The 20,725-nt window shown below is 37.2% G+C and overlaps 1 protein-coding gene across 1 annotated transcript; it reads right to left on the reverse strand.

The window, feature by feature from the left end:
• Window positions 1-1,056: 1,056 nt before the first annotated feature.
• mrps35 (mitochondrial ribosomal protein S35) lies at window positions 1,057-18,774 on the reverse strand. Its single transcript, XM_056272571.1, has 8 exons — window positions 18,601-18,774; window positions 18,092-18,138; window positions 17,818-17,985; window positions 15,575-15,635; window positions 15,306-15,445; window positions 13,231-13,340; window positions 13,067-13,136; window positions 1,057-1,332 (listed from the first exon to the last, which is right to left on the reverse strand). The coding sequence occupies exons 1-8, from the start codon at window positions 18,743-18,745 to the stop codon at window positions 1,057-1,059; spliced, it is 1,017 nt and encodes a 338-aa protein (XP_056128546.1). The 5' UTR covers window positions 18,746-18,774.
• Window positions 18,775-20,725: the final 1,951 nt, after the last annotated feature.

A 20,725-nucleotide genomic window follows, 5' to 3' on the forward strand; every position in this document is an offset into this window, starting at 1 on the left:
GGCTACAACATATACAGAGAAATGTCATGTCTTGTCGTCAGCCATAACACAATGACGTCACATATTTTCCAACCCAGCCCTCAGCCCCCCTCGCATGAAACAGCTTCCAGCGCGCCTGGGCGGGGCTCATTTGCATATTCATAGAACCGCATATACTAAATGAGGCAAGGGTGTCGAGTTACATTCAAGCTATTTTAAGGCATGAAGACATTTTTTCACTGAAAAAACTTTGAAATATGTCATTTTGGTGATCAAAGGTGAGTTTTAAGGGATATAGTTATTGACTACAGGAGGACTTTAAGAGATTAACTGACAATAGGTGTCGGTAGCTGCACTTTTGTCATACATTCCTACTTCTGAAGTGGTAAATATGAGCTTGTTGCATTCAAGTGCTTTGATGTCGGAGAGATTAGGATTCATGGAGGACACTAGGTTTATTCTTGCTAATTTATTCCGCAAATCTTATTAAAGCCAAAATGATATTTAGCATCCCATTCATTGACAACCATATAAACATTCACCCCGCTATCTAGATTTCTAAATTTCTTTCAAACACAGCATCAAATACAACATACAATACGCTTCAAATAATTATTCATATTTGTAAACATGCAATACTTATACAACAAGACAACGTGATGTAGCTGTTGTGGAAAAAACTAATAAAGAACAGCAGCAATCGTTCTCCTATTCACCATGTTTAAAGTTTATGACTCGGGAACTTGGGTATCAAAATTATCCCAGAGTCTCCAAGAAGTAAATATGACTTGAATATGTTCATGTCCAATTTTTAACTAGGACGCATTTACGGTATCAAGTAAATGCAGAATTAGAAGCTTGGATACTTTGCCTTTGTGTGTTTCATGGAAGAAAGAAAATAAATTAAAAACAACAAAAGCAGAAATTGGTTAAAAAGCATTTTGCCGTCATGTATTCATTTATTTTTCATGAATATCACAGAATTTTGCATATAATTTGAAAACAATAATGCATTGCTCACTGTTGAAAAAAAGTCACTGATTTTTGTCAACATGAAATTGTACACAATGATGTTCCTCAGATATTAAGGAGCTTCTTCACAGCCTCTTTATACTTCCGTAGTTTTTCCTCAGTCTCTCCCTCGTTCTTCAGCTCGACTATCGCGTCTCTGTACTCCTGTACGGGGGTCTGTCCCAGCAGCTCCTCCCTCGTTCCCTCCTCCACCTCATCCCTCGCTCCGAGCCCTCGCATACGCACCAGAGTTTCCAGAACGTTCTTTTGGGATGGACTGTCTTCCCAATCGTACTCCTCCATATCTGCACGTGTCTTTTCCTGCTCCCATGCCTCGGTTTTCTGTAACGTGACAAAAACAGTTTTAAAAGATGAATGATTGAACTGATGTTTGACTGATTGGGTGGAGGATAAAAGACGGAAAATGTTTGGTGAGCACTTTTAGAAGTGTGAACCAAATGCAATAGTGAAAATAATGAGCTATTACGATTGTTGCTTGTCAATTTGTCCCCACTCTAGAGGTCTGCACGGGCTTTAAACTGAAGCCCGAACCCGGCCCGTACCCGCGATCATTTAACCCGACCCGACCCGACAATTACATTTACATATTAAGCCCGAACCCGACCCGAACCCGAGGTCCATTCTGTTTCTCACAGCAATACCATTTTTGCAATATCCTATGTTGTATTTAATGATTGCTTGACATATTAAACAAATACACGTAGGCGCAGCGGCCCTATTAGCAGGCAGCACAGCAGTAAGAGAAAAAACTTACCAAGTAATTTTTTGCTTTATCAGACTCATGGTTTGCTTGTTGTCGTCGGCTGTCTGTATTGTGACTGAAATAGCGCGCGAGAGCGGTAGCACATGCGCAAAACAGTTTTGTGATATAAATGATATGATAAAATAAAACAAATAATTAAAAAAATTATATTTATATATCATTATATTTGAGAGAGAGTATGGAGGACCAACTCTACCATATTTAAAAATAAATACAGAAATAAATAAACGCTCAATAAATAAATAAGCATACAATTAATTGCCCCAAAAAATACAATAAACAAATAAATGTAGGTAGAAATTAAATTATACAGTGAGACATAAATGTATATATCTCTTTTAATTAGCTTCTTTATTTATTCACCTTTGTAATAATTACCTTATTTATTTATTGTCCATTATAATCTTCAACTTTATTTATCAATTACTTATTTTTTTAAGTATTTATTTATGTGCATGTTATAATATTTTTGTCTGTTTTATTCTTCCTTTGTATTTTTTTACCCTATTTATTTCTTCAATGCTATTTATTTCTGCCTGTCGTTTTTACATTTCTGTATGCATTTCTGCCTCATTATGCAAATGAGGAGGGGCTGTGTCTTAAGGGGTCAACTTCTGCCCATAGAGAGCCTAAGCCCCTCCCCTCCACTTCCGGCTCATGGGACCTTATTTCGGAAAAAATATGTATGGTAGTCAATGGCGAGAGACAACTTATCTTTTTATTCCGTCTGAACTGTGCCCTGAATTACACATATGATGTTTGTCAATTTAAAAGATAATTATGAAAGTCAAGAAAGTCGCAGTTTGTCATAAAACAGAAGAGTGACATTTAGTTTTATGTGAAAATCGCTCAATGAACTACATCTCCCGGGAAGCGAAACAACGAGCGAGATCCGCTGCTAGTGTGTGTGCAGTCTGGTACAAAACACTCAGGCATGACGGCGTAACGTTACGATTATAACGTAAGACTATAGAACAAATGACAGACGTTAGCTTCAGTAAAGTTAGCTTCATTCATTGAGAGAAAATGTGCGCCATTTGGGTTTGTAGTCTTTTTAATTACGTATTTTCACAGTCTTATACCTCAACAGTTTTACATCAAACTGCGACTTTCTTGACTTTAAAATGTATCTTTTAAATTGACAATCAGGGATGAGTTCCCTAATGAATATTAATGAGTCTTCCCCTACCACCCTGCAAAAAAAAAAAAAAATCGCGGCCGGTGGCATGTAGATTCGACCGATGCAGTAAAATGCTAACCAACCAATGGGCAGAAGTTGACCCCTTAAGACACAGCCCCTCCTCATTTGCATAATGAGGCAGAAATGCATACAGAAATGTAAAAACGACAGGCAGAAATAAATGGCATTGAAGAAATAAATAGGGTAAAAAAATACAAAGGAAGAATAAAACAGACAAAAATATTATAACATGCACATAAATAAATACTTAAAAAAAATAAGTAATTAATAAATAAAGTTGAAGATTATAACGGACAATAAATAAATAAGGTAATTATTACAAAGGTGAATAAATAAAGAAACTAATTAAAAGAGATATATACATTTATGTCTCACTGTATAATTTAATTTCTACCTACATTTATTTGTTTATTGTATTTTTTGGGGCAATTAATTGTATGCTTATTTATTTATTGAGCATTTATTTATTTCTGTATTTATTTTTAAATATGGTAGACTTGGTCCTCCATAAGAGAGAGCCTGTATGCACATATTGCACATCTGCGCACGTACGTACGTATGTAGCCTACTTTCTCTCTCTCGCGTGCCGGTCACCACAACACAGCAAGCAGGCAAAGCACACGGCACGCAAACTATATATAGCCTATTTAGTTTTTCTTAGTTAAACCCGAACCCGACCCGAACCCGAGGCTGTTCATTAACATTAACCCGAACCCGACCCGAAACCCGCACATTTTTCGGGACCCGTCGGGCTCGGGTCGGGTAGCAGACCTCTACCCCACTCCCCCCAATATAGCAAAAAAAAAATTACAGCTTTTTTTTTTTATATTTCAAAATATACAAAAAATAGCCATAGATATATAGATGAATACATAAATATATTTTAAAATAAATTTCTGTTACTTATTCCTCCCTTCATATATATATATACACACACACACACACACATACACACGCATATATACAGTATGTAATTCAATTACATTTATTTATATATTTCTAAATGTTTCAAAACAGACATTTTGTATATATCAATTTTTATAGATTTAAATATTTTTTTATGTTGTTTTTTTCTTGCACATTTAGAAATATACTTTAGCATTTGAAGGCTTAAACTTTATTTTACATTTTAAAAATACATATCCTTAAGCCACGCTGTGTACAACGTATATTTAGCATATTTTTTAAATATAATTTGGCCATAATTCTTTTTTTTGTCATATGCTTTTGCTAAGTGTCTGAAGTCTATAAGGTAAAGAAATTGTTAAATAAGTATATTTATATTGTAACTGAAGTTTAATTTTGACTCATATAGGAGCATCAACTTCAGAAAGCAAAATGATCAGGATTTCATTGAAGGATGAGATGCATCATTAAAGTGCCAGTTGAAATGGCAAAAACACTTAAACTGGGAAAGGTAAAGGTATTGTAGCACTGAAAAAAATAAAGACACTTCACCTTTAAGCAAGAATGGTGCCGTTTTGCGTCGGCCGAGGAATTCTGGCACGATAAAAATGCCAAGCTGATTTGGAAACGATGGTAGGAAATGTAATGAGAACGGCTACTTAAACAGCTCTGATTACAACGTTAAAACATTAAGGGACGCCGCTGAACATTCGCTTGACCGTTTGCCTGATTGCAGCGAACTTTACTTTTAAAGACAGCTTGTGTTTGATAAGAATCCTCCTCTTTGCCTGAGACTACATTTTCCCAATACTTCCCATCCTCAATGACAAAAGCGTCTTTGTGTGTATGAAGGCCTGAGCATGATAGCCCTCTCGCCGGTGCAGGTGCTCTAGACTAATGACTATCAATACGAATCCCTCGTCATTCCCCGTTTCCAACCATTCTCCATTCCTCTCCCTCAATCACCCGGCCGCAGGGCACTACTTAGGGAGGGACTGATGGATTAGGTGGTTTCTATAGAGATGAAGGTGGTTCGGCCAGATCTTGAGGATTTGATTAGACCTGTTGACCCGAATGATTCAATTTAGCTGAAGAGGCAAATCAAATGCATTGCGACTAATTGACGAGATTGGCCTTTCACTGGGGAGAATGGGAGTATAATTGAGGACCCGACTGAAGACATGGAGACGCTCGCTGGGTGTAAGCTAAGCTGATCGTTTAACCGCTCTGCTGCACGCTGAAAGAAAAATCGGGGCTCTTGCCGAGGTCTTTTGTTAAAGAAACACCAAAATCAAGTGTCAAAATCATTTTAACTTGACTTGGCTTCACCCCTGAAACGACTTCTGTTTTTCAGGTGAGAAAAACTTTCATCATCCAATCAATTCCTGATCATTTTTTTTATACATATATACACACACACATATATATATACATATATATATATATATATATATATATATATATATATATATATATATATATATATATATATATATATATATATATGTGTGTGTGTGTGTGTGTGTGTATGTATGTATGTATATATATATATATATATATATAACAAATTATATAATATATATAAAAAATATAACAGTTAATCTTATATAAATATATAAAAACCTACAGATGTTTTAATACATACGCATACAAATATATGTATAGATTTATAGATTTAGAAATAATATTTTTTTATATTTTGCATATATTATATATTTTGATCAATTCTATAACTAACTAATTTCCTCATTTAGTTTTTTCGATATTTTTTTTTGTATAGCTTCAATATAAATATATTTATATAGTTCAAAATACAGTACCCAAAATATATGTTAATTATGGAAGTATATTTTCTTCCACATTTCGTAATATATTTTAGCTTTTAAAGGTTTAAATGAAATATTTTACATTTCTAAAAATATATTTTCTTAATCTGCATTATTTTTACGACATATATTTAGCACAAAAATGGCTAAAAACATAACTTTTAAAATACATTTACATAGTATATCTAGATACTTATATTTCCTATATTTACCCAAAATATTTTTACAAACAAACTTAATTATTTGCACAATTTGTTAGTTTCAATGAAACATATTAAATCTGAGAAATATATTTCGTTAAGCCGATTTGTATTATTAAAACGCATCATTTTTCGCCGTATAAGCCGTCCTACATTCACACTGCAAATATAAAATGGCTTGCGAATCCCATTTTGTGGCTTTACGATGCATTAAAAACCAAATGAAATGGAAAAACCTCTCAAAATACATCATCCATGCCACATTTGTCCCAAAACCTCTTCCAGTCAGTGTGAACACAGTTTGAATGGATTATCCTGTAGCCGTATTGGCAGCTAAATCAGGTCTTGGAGATACAATCACCCTGATGGTCTGAAACAATGGTCTGCTTTGTGTTGTACCGTCCCCTCCCAGCGTCACTCTACCCCGTCCTGCCTAATCTGAGCCGCTACTGTGCTAGCCATTGTGCTAGCGAAAGGCCAGCGGACACCGTTACACTTCCCAACCAGGTTGGCTAACAAAGCTCAACCGTGGCTCTCAGCCAGTCTTAGTGAGTCTAAGAACATAGTTACACAACACCAAGGCCAGCGAGTCTCTAGTGAGAAGAGCATGATGGGAAAATGCACACTTCTTGCACATTTGTTGTTGACCTTGTGTGAATCTCAAAGGTCACGTTCTTTACTCCTCGAGGAGCGTCGTCAGCCAGCGAGAAGATCATCTGCGTAAGAAGCCTTCAGTTTGCCGACTCGGAGAAGTTCAAGTGTATAAATTACACCGTTCTTGTCCTTAATCTGTGTTTTATCAAAAAAGCGCCTGCTAATTCGTCCTCTGTTGTGCTAATGAGGTGAATCATGCGATACTCAAAGGTTACTAATCGCTTTTTCCAAGTCTCACTTAATTCACAAAAGAAACTGTCATATTACATCTGCCGTCAATTAAACAGCCGCTTTCAGCTTTGATCGTGAGATCGGCGTAAGCGGAGACGGTTCTTACACACGCAGATATGAATTATTGATTAGGTGTTTCATCGAGCTGTAATGAGAATCTTATGAGGTGCCGCCAACAGCGCTTTCCAATGGAATCTCCGTCAGCCAATCAGACGCCTCTATAGACCAATTTTCAGTTGGTAAACATGGTGACGTTTTTATGTGGGCGGAGCTTAGGTGGTGGCAGAACGATCCCTCTGGCCGCTTCACTAACGTAAAGTCTGCAAGTTTTGTTAGCTTGTTTTTAACAATGACAGGAGAAAATCCGATTTTATCTTAATGTGCAAGGTCACTCACTGTCCAGGACCGCGATTGTTATTTGCAAAAGTAAATTTTAACGGACGGAACCAGATTGGCTGACCCGTACACTCATTGAGGATCTGACAGGATTAACGTTAACGCTACCTCCGGTTGAGTGGCCTGACATCTACACCTACCTGATAGAGAAACGGAGGGCATATAAATCTTTAGATGCCTATAACTATGTGCTGAATGGTGATGTGCAAGACGTGTGTGTACGATCCGCAGTTCTGCCGAGCCAGCGCCATGAAGACGACAATGTAAAGAGTGACATTACGGTGCAATTTTAATGAGGTGAATATTTTCTAGAAATAAAAAATTGCAGATAAAGCATATTAATGTTTCATTGATTCTTGCACCCAACAACACAACAAGATGACATTTAATAATAATAAGAATAATTTAAGATCCTTATTTTGTAGCCAAATCTGTGCTGGTTTGTATTCACCGCCTCCAGTTTTCCCTTTGTTCTGCCACCAGCTAGCGCTGTGACGTAACTGTGACGTCGGCTGGAAATTGGTCTATTCAAGCGGCCGTTTCCACTCTCAGGTTGCTCATTGGGCGAGACAGCTGTCAATCATCAAATCAGGTGGATAACCATGACACTCATTTGCTGAGACAGCTGTGTTGAATTGCTTTGTCTTCAATACTGGTGTCTGAAATCACATCATATTCTTAAATAGGGCACTATTTGAGGGGACAGCCATTTGTAGTGGTGTCCGAAACCATAGTGGACGTTTTTGAGTGCACTCATTCAATCCCACAATGCAACGCAACAACGAGTGTACAACCGATGTACGCTCAATGGCTAGAGTATACCCATAATGCACTGTGAGGGTCATGGCGAATGAATTCCCATGAAATCATCCATCCATTCATTTTCCAAAACCGCTGGTCCAATGTGGCTACAGCGTAATATCATACAGGTATAATTCCTTTTTAATTGATTATTAAAAGTTTGTACATGCTAGTTACTCAAGATAAATATTTTCCTCTTACTAGCCCTTCCTGCGCACTCAGTGTCCGAAATCACTCACTTGTTTTCATTCACTCCTTCAAATGGACCGTATAAGTGGAGTAATGTAGGGAATAGTGAAGGAGGGTATAGGCGGCGATTTCGAACACAGCCCAAGTATTTTGGATTAAGCTCAAGGTAAGAACTGAAACTAAAAATTTAAAAATTATTTACTTTTTTTAGTAGTTTCCACACCAAACACCAATGAAAAACAGGTTCAGATATTTTTTATTATTATAAATATTTTCAATAAAAAAAGGGCAAAAATATACTGCTAATATACAAAAATCTGTTTGTTACTCATATTTCCTCATCTTTGGCAATTTAATATATTAAACTAAATATATTTATATTGTTCAAAAATGTTGCATGTACCCAAAATGTATTTAAAAATGTCAAATGTGTGTGTGCACATATGTATATATTACATATACACATACATACATATGGTATAATATATATATATATATACTCACCGGCCACTTTATTAGGTACACCTGTCCAACTGCTCGTTAACACTTAATTTCTAAGCAGCCAATCACATGGCGGCAACTCAGTGCATTTAGGCATGTAGACATGGTCAAGACAATCTCCTGCAGTTCAAACCGAGCATCAGTATGGGGAAGAAAGTTGATTTGAGTGACTTTGAACGTGGCATGATTGTTGGTGCCAGAAGGGCTGGTCTGAGTATTTCAGAAACTGCTAATCTACTGGGATTTTCACGCACAACCATCTCTAGGGTTTACAGAGAATGGTCCGAAAAAGAAAAAACATCCAGTGAGCGGCAGTTCTGTGGGCGGAAATGCCTTGTTGATGCCAGAGGTCAGAGGAGAATGGCCAGACTGGTTCGAGCTGATAGAAGGGCAACAGTGACTGAAATAACCACTCGTTACAACCGAGGTATGCAGCAAAGCATTTGTGAAGCCACAACACGCACAACCTTGAGGCGGATGGGCTACAACAGCAGAAGACTCCACCGGATACCACTCATCTCCACTACAAATAGGAAAAAGAGGCTACAATTTGCAAGAGCTCACCAAAATTGAACAGTTGAAGACTGGAAAAATGTTGCCTGGTCTGATGAGTCTCGATTTCTGTTGAGACATTCAGATGTTAGAGTCAGAATTTGGAGTAAACAGAATGAGAACATGGAACCATCATGCCTTGTTACCACTGTGCAGGCTGGTGGTGGTGGTGTAATGGTGTGGGGGATGTTTTCCTGGCACACTTTAGGCCCCTTAGTGCCAATTGGGCATCGTTTAAATGCCACGGCCTACCTGAGCATTGTTTCTGACCATGTCCATCCCTTTATGGCCACCATGTACCCATCCTCTGATGGCTACTTCCACCATGTCACAAAGCTCTAATCATTTCAAATTGGTTTCTTGAACATGACAATGAGTTCACTGTACTAAAATGGCCTCCACAGTCACCAGATCTCAACCCAATAGAGCATCTTTGGGATGTGGTGGAACGGGAGATTCGCATCATGGATGTGCAGCTGACAAATCTGCGGCAACTGTGTGATGCCATCATGTCAATATGGACCAAACTCCCTGAGGAATGCTTCCAGCACCTTGTTGAATCTATGCCACGAAGAATTGAGGCAGTTCTGAAGGCAAAAGGGGGTCCAACCCGTTACTAGCATGGGGTACCTAATAAAGTGGCCGGTGAGTGTATATATATATATATGTAGGGAAGCAAATATTTGAAATATTTAAATATATATATATATATATATATAATTTATTTCTGGCCAAAAATATTTCAAATATATGCCACCCTACATTTCGGAAATTTCTAGCCAATCAGAAACATCAGAGTTGAGTAGAATTAGGAAAACATTTCCATTTCCACCTTTTCAAGCCTGAAAAATCAGAAGATTAAAACCTCCAGGTTTTCATGCTAATTTCAATCTAAAGGCAGGGAATGTAAAAACTCACAGTGCACCGTCACTGTTGCAGACTCCCAACCTCTGTTTCTTTCTTTATTCCTGCCCCCCCTCCAAACTATCGTTTCACGCGGGCCCTCGGGGGGGCCTCTGTCATGGAAAACCACCCCGGGCCCCCACTGAAACTTTCATAAGAGGCACAATAGACATGTGAAATATTCATGTGTTGAATGCGTAATGGAAACAGATTGACCTCCATCAGAGAGAAGCTGATAACAAACCAATCAATACTGATACCAAAGCCATAATGATCAGTAGTGATCAGTGCCAACCAAGCATCATTATTATAACAGCTCATGCTTAAACGCACAGTTCACCCCAAAATATAATTTTGCCATCATTTACCATTCCAAACATAACTTTGAACAACAGTAAATTATGTCAATGATGACCAATGATAACAATCTTTTTCTTTTTTTTAAAATCGATTGTTGACTGATATTGATATTAATACAGATATATCATGTATCACATCTTAAGATGAATCACATAAAGAAATTCCCTGGCCATATTTCACTTCAACTGATAGTGTTAATAGGCTTATTTTTCTTTATGCAAAATGTTTTATTTTTCTTTGAAATATGAACTAGGCATTTCTCAACAGTTTTTTAGAGGTTCACATACAGGTGAAACTCGAAAAATGAGAATATCGTGCAAAAATTCATTTATTTCAGTAATTCAACTTAAAAATATTGAAATATCTCACTTTGCATGAGTCTATATAATATCTTAGTTTCACCTTTTAAGTTGAATTACTGAAATAAATGAACTTTTGCACGATATTCTCATTTTTCGAGTTTCACCTGTACACTTGTTTTGAAAAATTCTGCCCAAATGTGACCGGATATGACCTTAAAGGAGTAGTTCACTTTTAAAAAAACTTTTGCTGATAATTTACTCACCCCCATGTCATCCAAGATGTCCATGTCTTTCTTTCTTCAGTCGAAAAGAAATTAAGGTTTTTGATGAAAACATTCCAGAATTTTTCTCCACACAATGCACTTTGCTGGGCACCAAACTGTCCAAGGTCCAAAAGACAGTTTCACTGCAAACTGTTCAAATGGCTTTAAACGATTCCAGACGATGAATAAGGGTCTTATCAAGCGAAACGATCGGTCATTTAAAAAATAAATAACAAAGTTTAAGTTTTATAAGCTCAAATGCTCGCCTCGCTCTGTTCTGTGTAACTCTCCTGTTCGAACTCGTTCATCAAAATGAACGAATCTTTTTCCGAGTCAATTCGTTCATTTCGTTCGTTAAATGAATCAAATGACTCGAAAAAAGATTCGTTCATTTTGATGAACGAGTTCGAACAGGAGAGTTACACAGAACAGAGCGAGGCGAGCATTTGAGCTTATAAAACTTAAACTTTGTTATTTATTTTTTAAATGACCGATCGTTTCGCTTGATAAGACCCTTATTCATCGTCTGGAATCGTTTAACCCTCTGGGCTTCTTTGTTTAGGGGTTACACTTGGCTTCCTTTCGGTCAAAAAAGACCGAAGCCTTAAAATGTAACTTTTTTTTCCCCCAGGAAAACCATTAAAATATATTTTTGTTCAATAATATTTTCTTATTATTATTAAGAATTTTTAAAGATTTTTATGATACTTTGCATTATTTATATAATTTTTACGAGCTATTTTTTTCCATTAGAATTTGTTTTATTTTTTTATTATTATAATAAAAAAAAAAATTTCCCAAAAAACTCAACGTGGCACATTAAAATATAATGCTGGCAGCAGGCAAAAAAAAATTCAAGTGAGAATACCGCCATCCAGTGGCTTTAAAAATGTTTTAAAGTGTGTAATGTCCGTAACCGCCTGTAGGCTGCCCATAGCTTCCTATGTAAATAGATAGAAATGCTTTTTGATTCCTATTGCTGTTTTAGACATGATTTCTCTTTCTTATTCGTTTTTTTTTATTTAGATATATATTTAGATATGCTAAAAGACTACTTTTTTTATTTTTTTATTTTTTGTTTAGATAAGTAAAAATGTATAAATGTGTGTAATGTCCGTAACCGCCTGTAGGCTTCCTATATAAATACATAGAAAGGCTTTTTGATTCATATTGTTGTTTTAGACATGATGAGGTGTGTGTGTGTGCATTTGAGCAAGAAAGAGTAGCCTATCTTTTGTACTTTATTTTAAATTTTGATTTTATTTAGCATTTTCTCAACATTTGCTGTTATAGTCTTTCCTATTCATTTCTCTGTGTGTGTTTGTGTGCGTGGGTGTGTGTGTGTGGGGGGGGGAGGTGTCTTATTTGCACTCTTGATGTTTTAGAGTGTCACCCCTTCATTGCTGTACACTTTTTTTCTGCACAGTGGCTGATCTGTAGTTTGTACCACCAAAAGTTTCTCTGAGTTTTCCTATTTTTTCGTATTTCCCATTCATTTCCTATGTCGGTAATTTTTGACCGAAAGGAAGCTAAGTGTGACTATTTTTTTTAAGACCCTTTAACATATCCGAATCATCTCCTTGCTTTTTTTGTGTGTTCACATAGGTAATACAACAAAAGTCACCAAGTTTCATCCCCCTCCGATGAAGCAAAAAAATTAAACATTTCAAAACGTATACTGTTTCGGTCATTTTTGACCGAAGAAGCCCAGAGGGTTAAAGCCCTTTGAACAGTTTGCAGTTTGCACTGAAACTGTCATTTGGACCTTGGACCGTTTGGTGCCCAGTAAAGTGCATTATATGGAGAAAAATCCTGGAATGTTTTCATCAAAAACCTTAATTTCTTTTCGACTGAAGAAAGAAAGACATGGACATCTTGGATGACATGGGGGTGAGTAAATTATCAGCAAGTTTTTTTTAAAGTGAACTACTCCTTTAAACAGACTGGAACACGACAGCTAATAAAGCACAGATGCATCTGAACTAGTGTGGAGGATTGCAGACTCACCCAGGACTCGTGGTAAAGCACGGTGAGGAGGTACATGGCGTAATCATAATTCTGCGCTCTCAGCGGGCAACTAAAAACATGCATGAAGAAGATGCATTTGAAAGATAATCTGTGATTGGGAAATGAGGAAAATACAACACACAATACATTTCCACATCACCAACCTGTCTGCGGTGATGGTGAGCGTGTCGGTGTCTTCACAGTAACGCTCATCGCTGAGTTTGATCATCTTCTTTCTGGCGTGATCATCCAGATTTAGGCTGGAGAGCTTCACCTATTTAAAAACAGTGTTTGATTAGCTTAAGATGCGTTATAATTGAGAATACATGAGGGATAATGTACAGTCAGATGGTCGTAATCTCAAAATAAACCCTGATTTGAAAAGGATCCGCTACATTAATGGATGTTAAATACTTAATTAGTACATTATGTGAGAAGAAATAGCGCACAGTTTTGAGGGAGATATGAATCTAGCACAGTTATGTAGGAAAGTTTCATCCAAGTTCATCGAAGGACGACGTCCACGAATCACTTAATCCAAATCTTCAGCATTTCTCCAGCAATCATTTTCACTTGGCCTTCCTCCAGTCAGCCGAACTAAACTAAATCTACTAAATCTTATTGTTCCAAACAACAAAAAACTATTTTGCACAACTCTGCCCTTTAAATCCCGCTCCGGATCGGCCAATGGGATCAAACACGACACGACACACAGTGATGTCACTAAGCTCTCTCTAGCTAACGCACAATAGCGCACAATGCAATATCACTGTTTATCTGGGGTTTCCTGGTGTTTCAGTCAAACAAGGACAGGGGGGGGGAGCCCTTCTCCCTTCTCCCACCCGGACACTCATCCCGTATATCTGCCCTTTGATCCCCCTCACTTCTAGCTCTAATCCAACAGGATTAACGTCAGATGGCGATTCCAGCACTGCAGTCATAATCTAATGGTTTTCCAGGCAGATGGTGAGAGATTTGATATAAATAACATTTCAGATTATAAATAGGAAAATATATCAAAATCAATGAGGTTTTGCTGAGCTCACCAACATGGTGTTTCATGAACGGGTAAATGTGTTTGCTGATATAACAGTCCCAGTGTTGTTTACTCAAGCAAAAACGAGTTATTACTCATTTAATTCTCCCGTGCCTTTCAGAACGTGCTACTGAACGTGTAAATACTGAGCGCATAATCATAACTAATCCTGCTAAGAGGAGACATACTGTATGGACAGAAAAACAGTTCATCATCATAATGCTTAATTAAAGGTAGTCTTGTGTAGACAGACTTTTGATTATCAGTAAACAAACATCTGACAGCCACAGTTTACTTGTTTTGACATGTCATTTACATGCAGTTTATTCTAAATGGGCACCTTGGGAAGAACAGAAAACACCTACAAAATTAAAGAAAAGGTGTAGAATATCATATAAACATTAGTTCACAGAAAGAAAACATACATCTCAACTCTCTTGCTTCTAACAAAATACTCACGTTTGAAGCCATTACACCTGGCAAATCCAAGAGTTCGTAATAACACTGTTATGGAAGTAAAAACGCATCCATTTTCTCAGAGGAAAATTATTTATTACGATAACTTATAAATCTTTGAAGACAACCTTACTGTGAGCTACGAGATTGTTAAATAATGGCATTTTCTTCTGCTGAAGCCGTCAGCCCGCTTTATTTCAAAATAAGCGTGTTTAACAGTGGATTCCGTGGTGAAAAACTCCATTACCCATGATGCAGTACAGAAAATTCCACCAATCAGACAAGCACTGTGAATGACATAATCAAGTCGCTTTCAAAATACTTAAATGTTTGTATATATGCATATTTTGCATTAAAATTAAAATGTACTGTATCAACATTTTTAAATGAGTAGTTTAATTTGATTATGCTGTTCCCAGTGCTTCATGGGATTGTAGTTCTTTCCCTCACTAAATCCGTTAAGTACACACAGTCTTGTACCTTTTGTCTGATTTTCAATTTTTTTTTTTTTGCTTTAAATCAAAGTTTGTGATGTTATACTTCTCCGTGCAGCTGACTGTCTTGGTTTATGGATTATAACCCTTTAACAAATACTTTTTGAAATACTTATGGGAAAAAATAATAAAACATTTTTTTTTTTTTTTTACTTTCGGAACCAGCACCGGTGAAAAAGTTTCAATCAAACAAGCCATATTCTTCATGATTTGGAAGATATTCATCAAGATCTAGAATTTAATAAAAATTGACCTTCAGTGTCACTATCCGTGCGTCTGGGTTTCGCAGCGACAGTCCAGCGGACACAAACTCCTTATTCTGCACCCGGATCGGGAAGTGCTCCATGCATTTCTCATCAGAGTCCAGGGCAGACGGCCACTCCGTACAGAACGCTGGACAAATTCAACAGGGAAAACATTTACAAACCTTTCTTTCATTTATCCACAGCATGACATGTGCTCATCAACTGCGGTCCAATGTTTATCACTGCAACAATCGAATTAATAACACAAACAACTCACGCTTCAGGGCCTCACAGTGCTTCTTAATGGCAACCGGGGTTAAGTGTAAAAAGTTTGGAATCTGAAAGACATTAGAGCATGTGATTAAAAGAGTGCTGTATCACAAGTGTTCAAAGGAAAATCGACATCCTCACCCTTTATTTAAAGGTTTTATTTGTGATAGCGCAATGAAACGTGCCAAACAGAATTTTTGACTGTCATACACAGAGATTATGAATGAACACATGTAAAAACAAGAGAGAACCAATAAAAAAAAATAAAAACTGAGTATGTTGTCGTCAATGTATGTATTTTTTCTTGTGAACTTTGTTTTTTTTCTAAGCATTTTTTTTTGCAAAGTAAAACAAAACCAATTTTGTCAGATAAATATGAACCAAGTTTAATGTTTTGTTCTTCCCTCATATTTAAAATATGTAAAAAATATTTCCCCCATATTTTGATGGTTTAATTGAATTCGTAGGGTCATAAAAAAAACTCCGGACATAACTTTTGACCAGTACAGACAATAAAAAAAAAAAATCTGAAAAGTTATTGCAGCTACAGTTTGCATCAGTTCACAATAAGGTTTAGAAAATTTCTTATAATTTCCTGTTTAAGACAGGTTTTCATGATGCAGCTCAGCAATGCTTATACATGACAAAAAAGCACTTCTACGTTCTGAAAATTTCTGCTCAGAAAGCTTGGTTGAATCAGATTCAGATTGTTTTATTTAGTGCCATGTCAGCATCCAAGGCTATTTTCATGGCAAAAATTCAATTACAAAAATACAAATATCATAATACAATAAAAAGCAAACAAACAAAAACAGCAAGTCATATTATACGAGATTTTTTTTAAATTAACATATGATAAACATATTTTCAGGCATAATCTTACTAAATAAGTCCTTAAGTGAGGTCTTGGTGGAATCAAGACGTTTTAGGTCTTCTTATAAACTGTGCTGTGCATATACACTCACCGGCCACTTTATTAGGTACCCCATGCTAGTAACGGGTTGGACCCCCTTTTGCCTTCAGAACTGCCTCAATTCTTCGTGGCATAGATTCAACAAGGTGCTGGAAGCATTCCTCAGGGAGTTTGGTCCATATTGACATGATGGCATCACACAGTTGCCGCAGATTTGTCGGCTGCACATCCATGATGCGAATCTCCCGTTCCACCACATCCCAAAGATGCTCTATTGGGTTGAGATCTGGTGACTGTGGAGGCCATTTTAGTACAGTGAACTCATTGTCATGTTCAAGAAACCAATTTGAAATGATTAGAGCTTTGTGACATGGTGGAAGTAGCCATCAGAGGATGGGTACATGGTGGCCATAAAGGGATGGACATGGTCAGAAACAATGCTCAGGTAGGCCGTGGCATTTAAACGATGCCCAATTGGCACTAAGGGGCCTAAAGTGTGCCAGGAAAACATCCCCCACACCATTACACCACCACCACCAGCCTGCACAATGGTAACAAGGCATGATGGTTCCATGTTCTCATTCTGTTTACGCCAAATTCTGACTCTAACATCTGAATGTCTCAACAGAAATCGAGACTCATCAGACCAGGCAACATTTTTCCAGTCTTCAACTGTTCAATTTTGGTGAGCTCTTGCAAATTGTAGCCTCTTTTTCCTATTTGTAGTGGAGATGAGTGGTACCCGGTGGAGTCTTCTGCTGTTGTAGCCCATCCGCCTCAAGGTTGTGTGTGTTGTGGCTTCACAAATGCTTTGCTGCATACCTCGGTTGTAACGAGTGGTTATTTCAGTCACTGTTGCCCTTCTATCAGCTCGAACCAGTCTGGCCATTCTCCTCTGACCTCTGGCATCAACAAGGCATTTCCGCCCACAGAACTGCCGCTCACTGGATGTTTTTTCTTTTTCGGACCATTCTCTGTAAACCCTAGAGATGGTTGTGCGTGAAAATCCCAGTAGATTAGCAGTTTCTGAAATACTCAGACCAGCCCTTCTGGCACCAACAATCATGCCACGTTCAAAGTCACTCAAATCAACTTTCTTCCCCATACTGATGCTCGGTTTGAACTGCAGGAGATTGTCTTGACCATGTCTACATGCCTAAATGCACTGAGTTGCCACCATGTGATTGGCTGCTTAGAAATTAAGTGTTAACAAGCAGTTGGACAGGTGTACCTAATAAAGTGGCCGGTGAGTGTATATCAAAATGCATACATTAATAAATGAATATGGTATACTGCACGTCTGCTTGTGTATGTGTTTATTTTCAAAACTTGATCACCTTTATCAGTTCCAGGTTGCCCTTCTTGGCAGGCGGTACGCCTCTCTTCACGGGATATCCCATCCGCACCGGCAGGGGAACGGCGGACGCTTTGAATGAGGCGGCAGTGGGGTAAACCACGGTCCAGTCCTGATCCTCGGCCATCCTCTCCGTCCTGGGCTCTCCAGCCTGTGTTTCATTATCAATAACATTATTCATCTGCTTTGCTGAATCATAGACCAGAACGCAAACACACTGTATTACGGTTGTGTCGAGGCAAAGTGTAATAGTCCACCTGTCTCTTTGACCTCCACTGACCCCGACCACCTCTGCCTGCAGCTTCTGTAATCACACATTCAATGAGGGGTGAAACTCAGTGTACATTCAAACATTAACCTCATTCAAAAATACAGCAAGCAATACTGCTGTAGATGACGTAATACTAGGTTATAAAAAAACATTTACTTAGATACAACATGTCAGAACAATAATTAAGCAAACGCAATTGTGATGGTACAAAGACAGTGTCAAATGATAATACCACAGTGCTTTAATGTATACTAGGTGCTGAATATATATATATATATATATACACATACATACATATGATACACAAACACACATATATTTATTTACTATTTACACACACACACTCACATACATTACACATACATACATACATTAACATCAATATTATTCACACACAAACATATGTATATATATAGGTGAACACTAACATCAATATTATTGTAACTCTCCTTAATACAGTAAATAGATTAAATAACAGGATCATGCTATCTTTACCTCTTTCTGTGGCCACGGCGCTTGTTGAGAGGACAGAGGAGATTGAAATCCCCCTGCTTAATGAAATTAAACTATATATTCCATTAATATTACAGTTTATTTTGCATAAGGAGGACAGCGCAGGGTGAGTGATGGACGCAGCCATGATGGGAAAACCTGCGGTGTGACTACGGCGGCTCGGAGGAACGCAAACAAAAAGCGAAGCTAAAATGATCTGAGAGACAAACATGAGAGTGTTTTTGTGCACATTGATATTCAATCAGTTTCGAAACAAACAAAAAAACTATCTGCTTTTAATTCAGAACCAGGTTTAAGTGTAACTTTGAGGGAAACTAATAGGAAAGACAAAAGAGCTAGTAACACTGAAACATAAAATAAAACGCATTCTTTTCGTTTAAAACAACTAGACGGAGACTTGAAGCGTTAACTGACTCGATTTGTAAAACTATTTTTAAACTGAATCGAACTTGGCGAATGGCGTCCCCCACCACGTTCAGAAACGTAGGTAGGTTTCTATATATTTATTATAAAATATTTCAAAAGTGTCATCTATGATCTACTGCTTGACAGAAGCCGATGACGCGCGCGGCCGTCAGGTGTGCGCGCTCTCTCATCATGCATATCTCCACATGTGTTTCACTCACAGCATCACAGACTGATAAAAACAACTGAAGCACATTTATCTCCTCGTCATCTCCGCGATTAATGCGTCACTTCAGATGATGACGAAGACGAGAGACATCAGGAGCCCTGCTTGAGGAGGTATTGTTGATATAAAAGTTCATTTCCTTTATTTTAGCCTTTAAAGTTATGTTGACAAATTGACATGATTTCTTTTAAGCCAGATGTGTGTATGATTTATGATATTTCACAGTTAAAACACGTGTGGGTTGTGTAGTGTCTATAGATAAAAATGCTAAATATCCCATCCCAAGACGATGTGCATATTGTGAATTAAATAGGCCACGAATAAAAAAAAAAGTAATATTAGAAAATAAATAAAGGTATTTCTGTTTTAAAATGAACATGAAGAAACACAATTTCTGAGTACAAAATATGCATAGAAATGTATGATATTCCTAGCTTTGTCATTTTTACACTATAATCAATATTTTTTGCGTATTGTAACTGCATATATATATATATATATATATATATATATATATATATATACACAAATAGTAGTGCTGTCAAATCGATTAATTGCGAATAAAAGTTTGTAAATATGTGTGCGTATATATATGCATGCATGCATGCAAAATAATCTATAGATATAGTGTGTGTGTGTATATATATATATAGGCTATATATATATATATATATATATATATATATATATATATATATATATATATATATCAATTGATTGCGATTAATCACATAAAAGTTTGTAAATATGTGTATATGTGTGTTAGATGCAATTAAACGATTTGACAGAATATATATATATATGATCGTATAAATTTGGCTACTTAAATTACAAGAAATTTGTAAGAAATGATTATAAGAAGTAATTTGACAGGTTTCATTAATTTGTTGCATTTGTGTTTGCTGCAGAAATGAATGAGTGTGAGTGTGTTTATCTCTCTGTCCAGTAAATCCTCTCCACACGCTCTGACTGTGAGTGTTTTCTGTCTCTTGACATCGTGAGCTTAAAGCGGTCATCTGAAACTACAGCTGACGGCGCAGGGTTCACGGGTGCCGTCAGCGACTGACAGACATGCACAGAGGATGGCAGGGTCCTGTTTCGATTTGTCTCCACTCACAAAGCTTTTTCCAGTGGCTTTGTGTGTCCATCCGCTGGCCATCATCTCGTGATAGAGATCTCATGAGAGTCTGACCTCATTATGAGGGTGTTTTACTGCTCTTCCTCGCTGCTCCGTGAGGAAGACGTCAGTCAAATCACAGTCAGGCTGAAGTCATGACACTCATTCAGCACATTCACTCTGTCTGAGGAAAAACTAGCGTGACTCTTCATTTTGCGAGATGATGGTTCTAGAAAAAACGGTGGGTTCTTGCATTGAATATTTTATTCAGTACTTTCAGGTACTTGATGATTCTGGATGTGTCTGGTGATCTTCAGCTCATCCTCATGCGATATTAACCCGTCTGAGATCGTCTAAGC

The sequence above is a fragment of the Rhinichthys klamathensis genome, unplaced genomic scaffold (assembly GCF_029890125.1).
Source record: "Rhinichthys klamathensis goyatoka isolate OS25496 unplaced genomic scaffold, OSU_Roscu_1.1 h1tg000341l_1, whole genome shotgun sequence".
Lineage (NCBI taxonomy): Eukaryota > Metazoa > Chordata > Actinopteri > Cypriniformes > Leuciscidae > Rhinichthys > Rhinichthys klamathensis.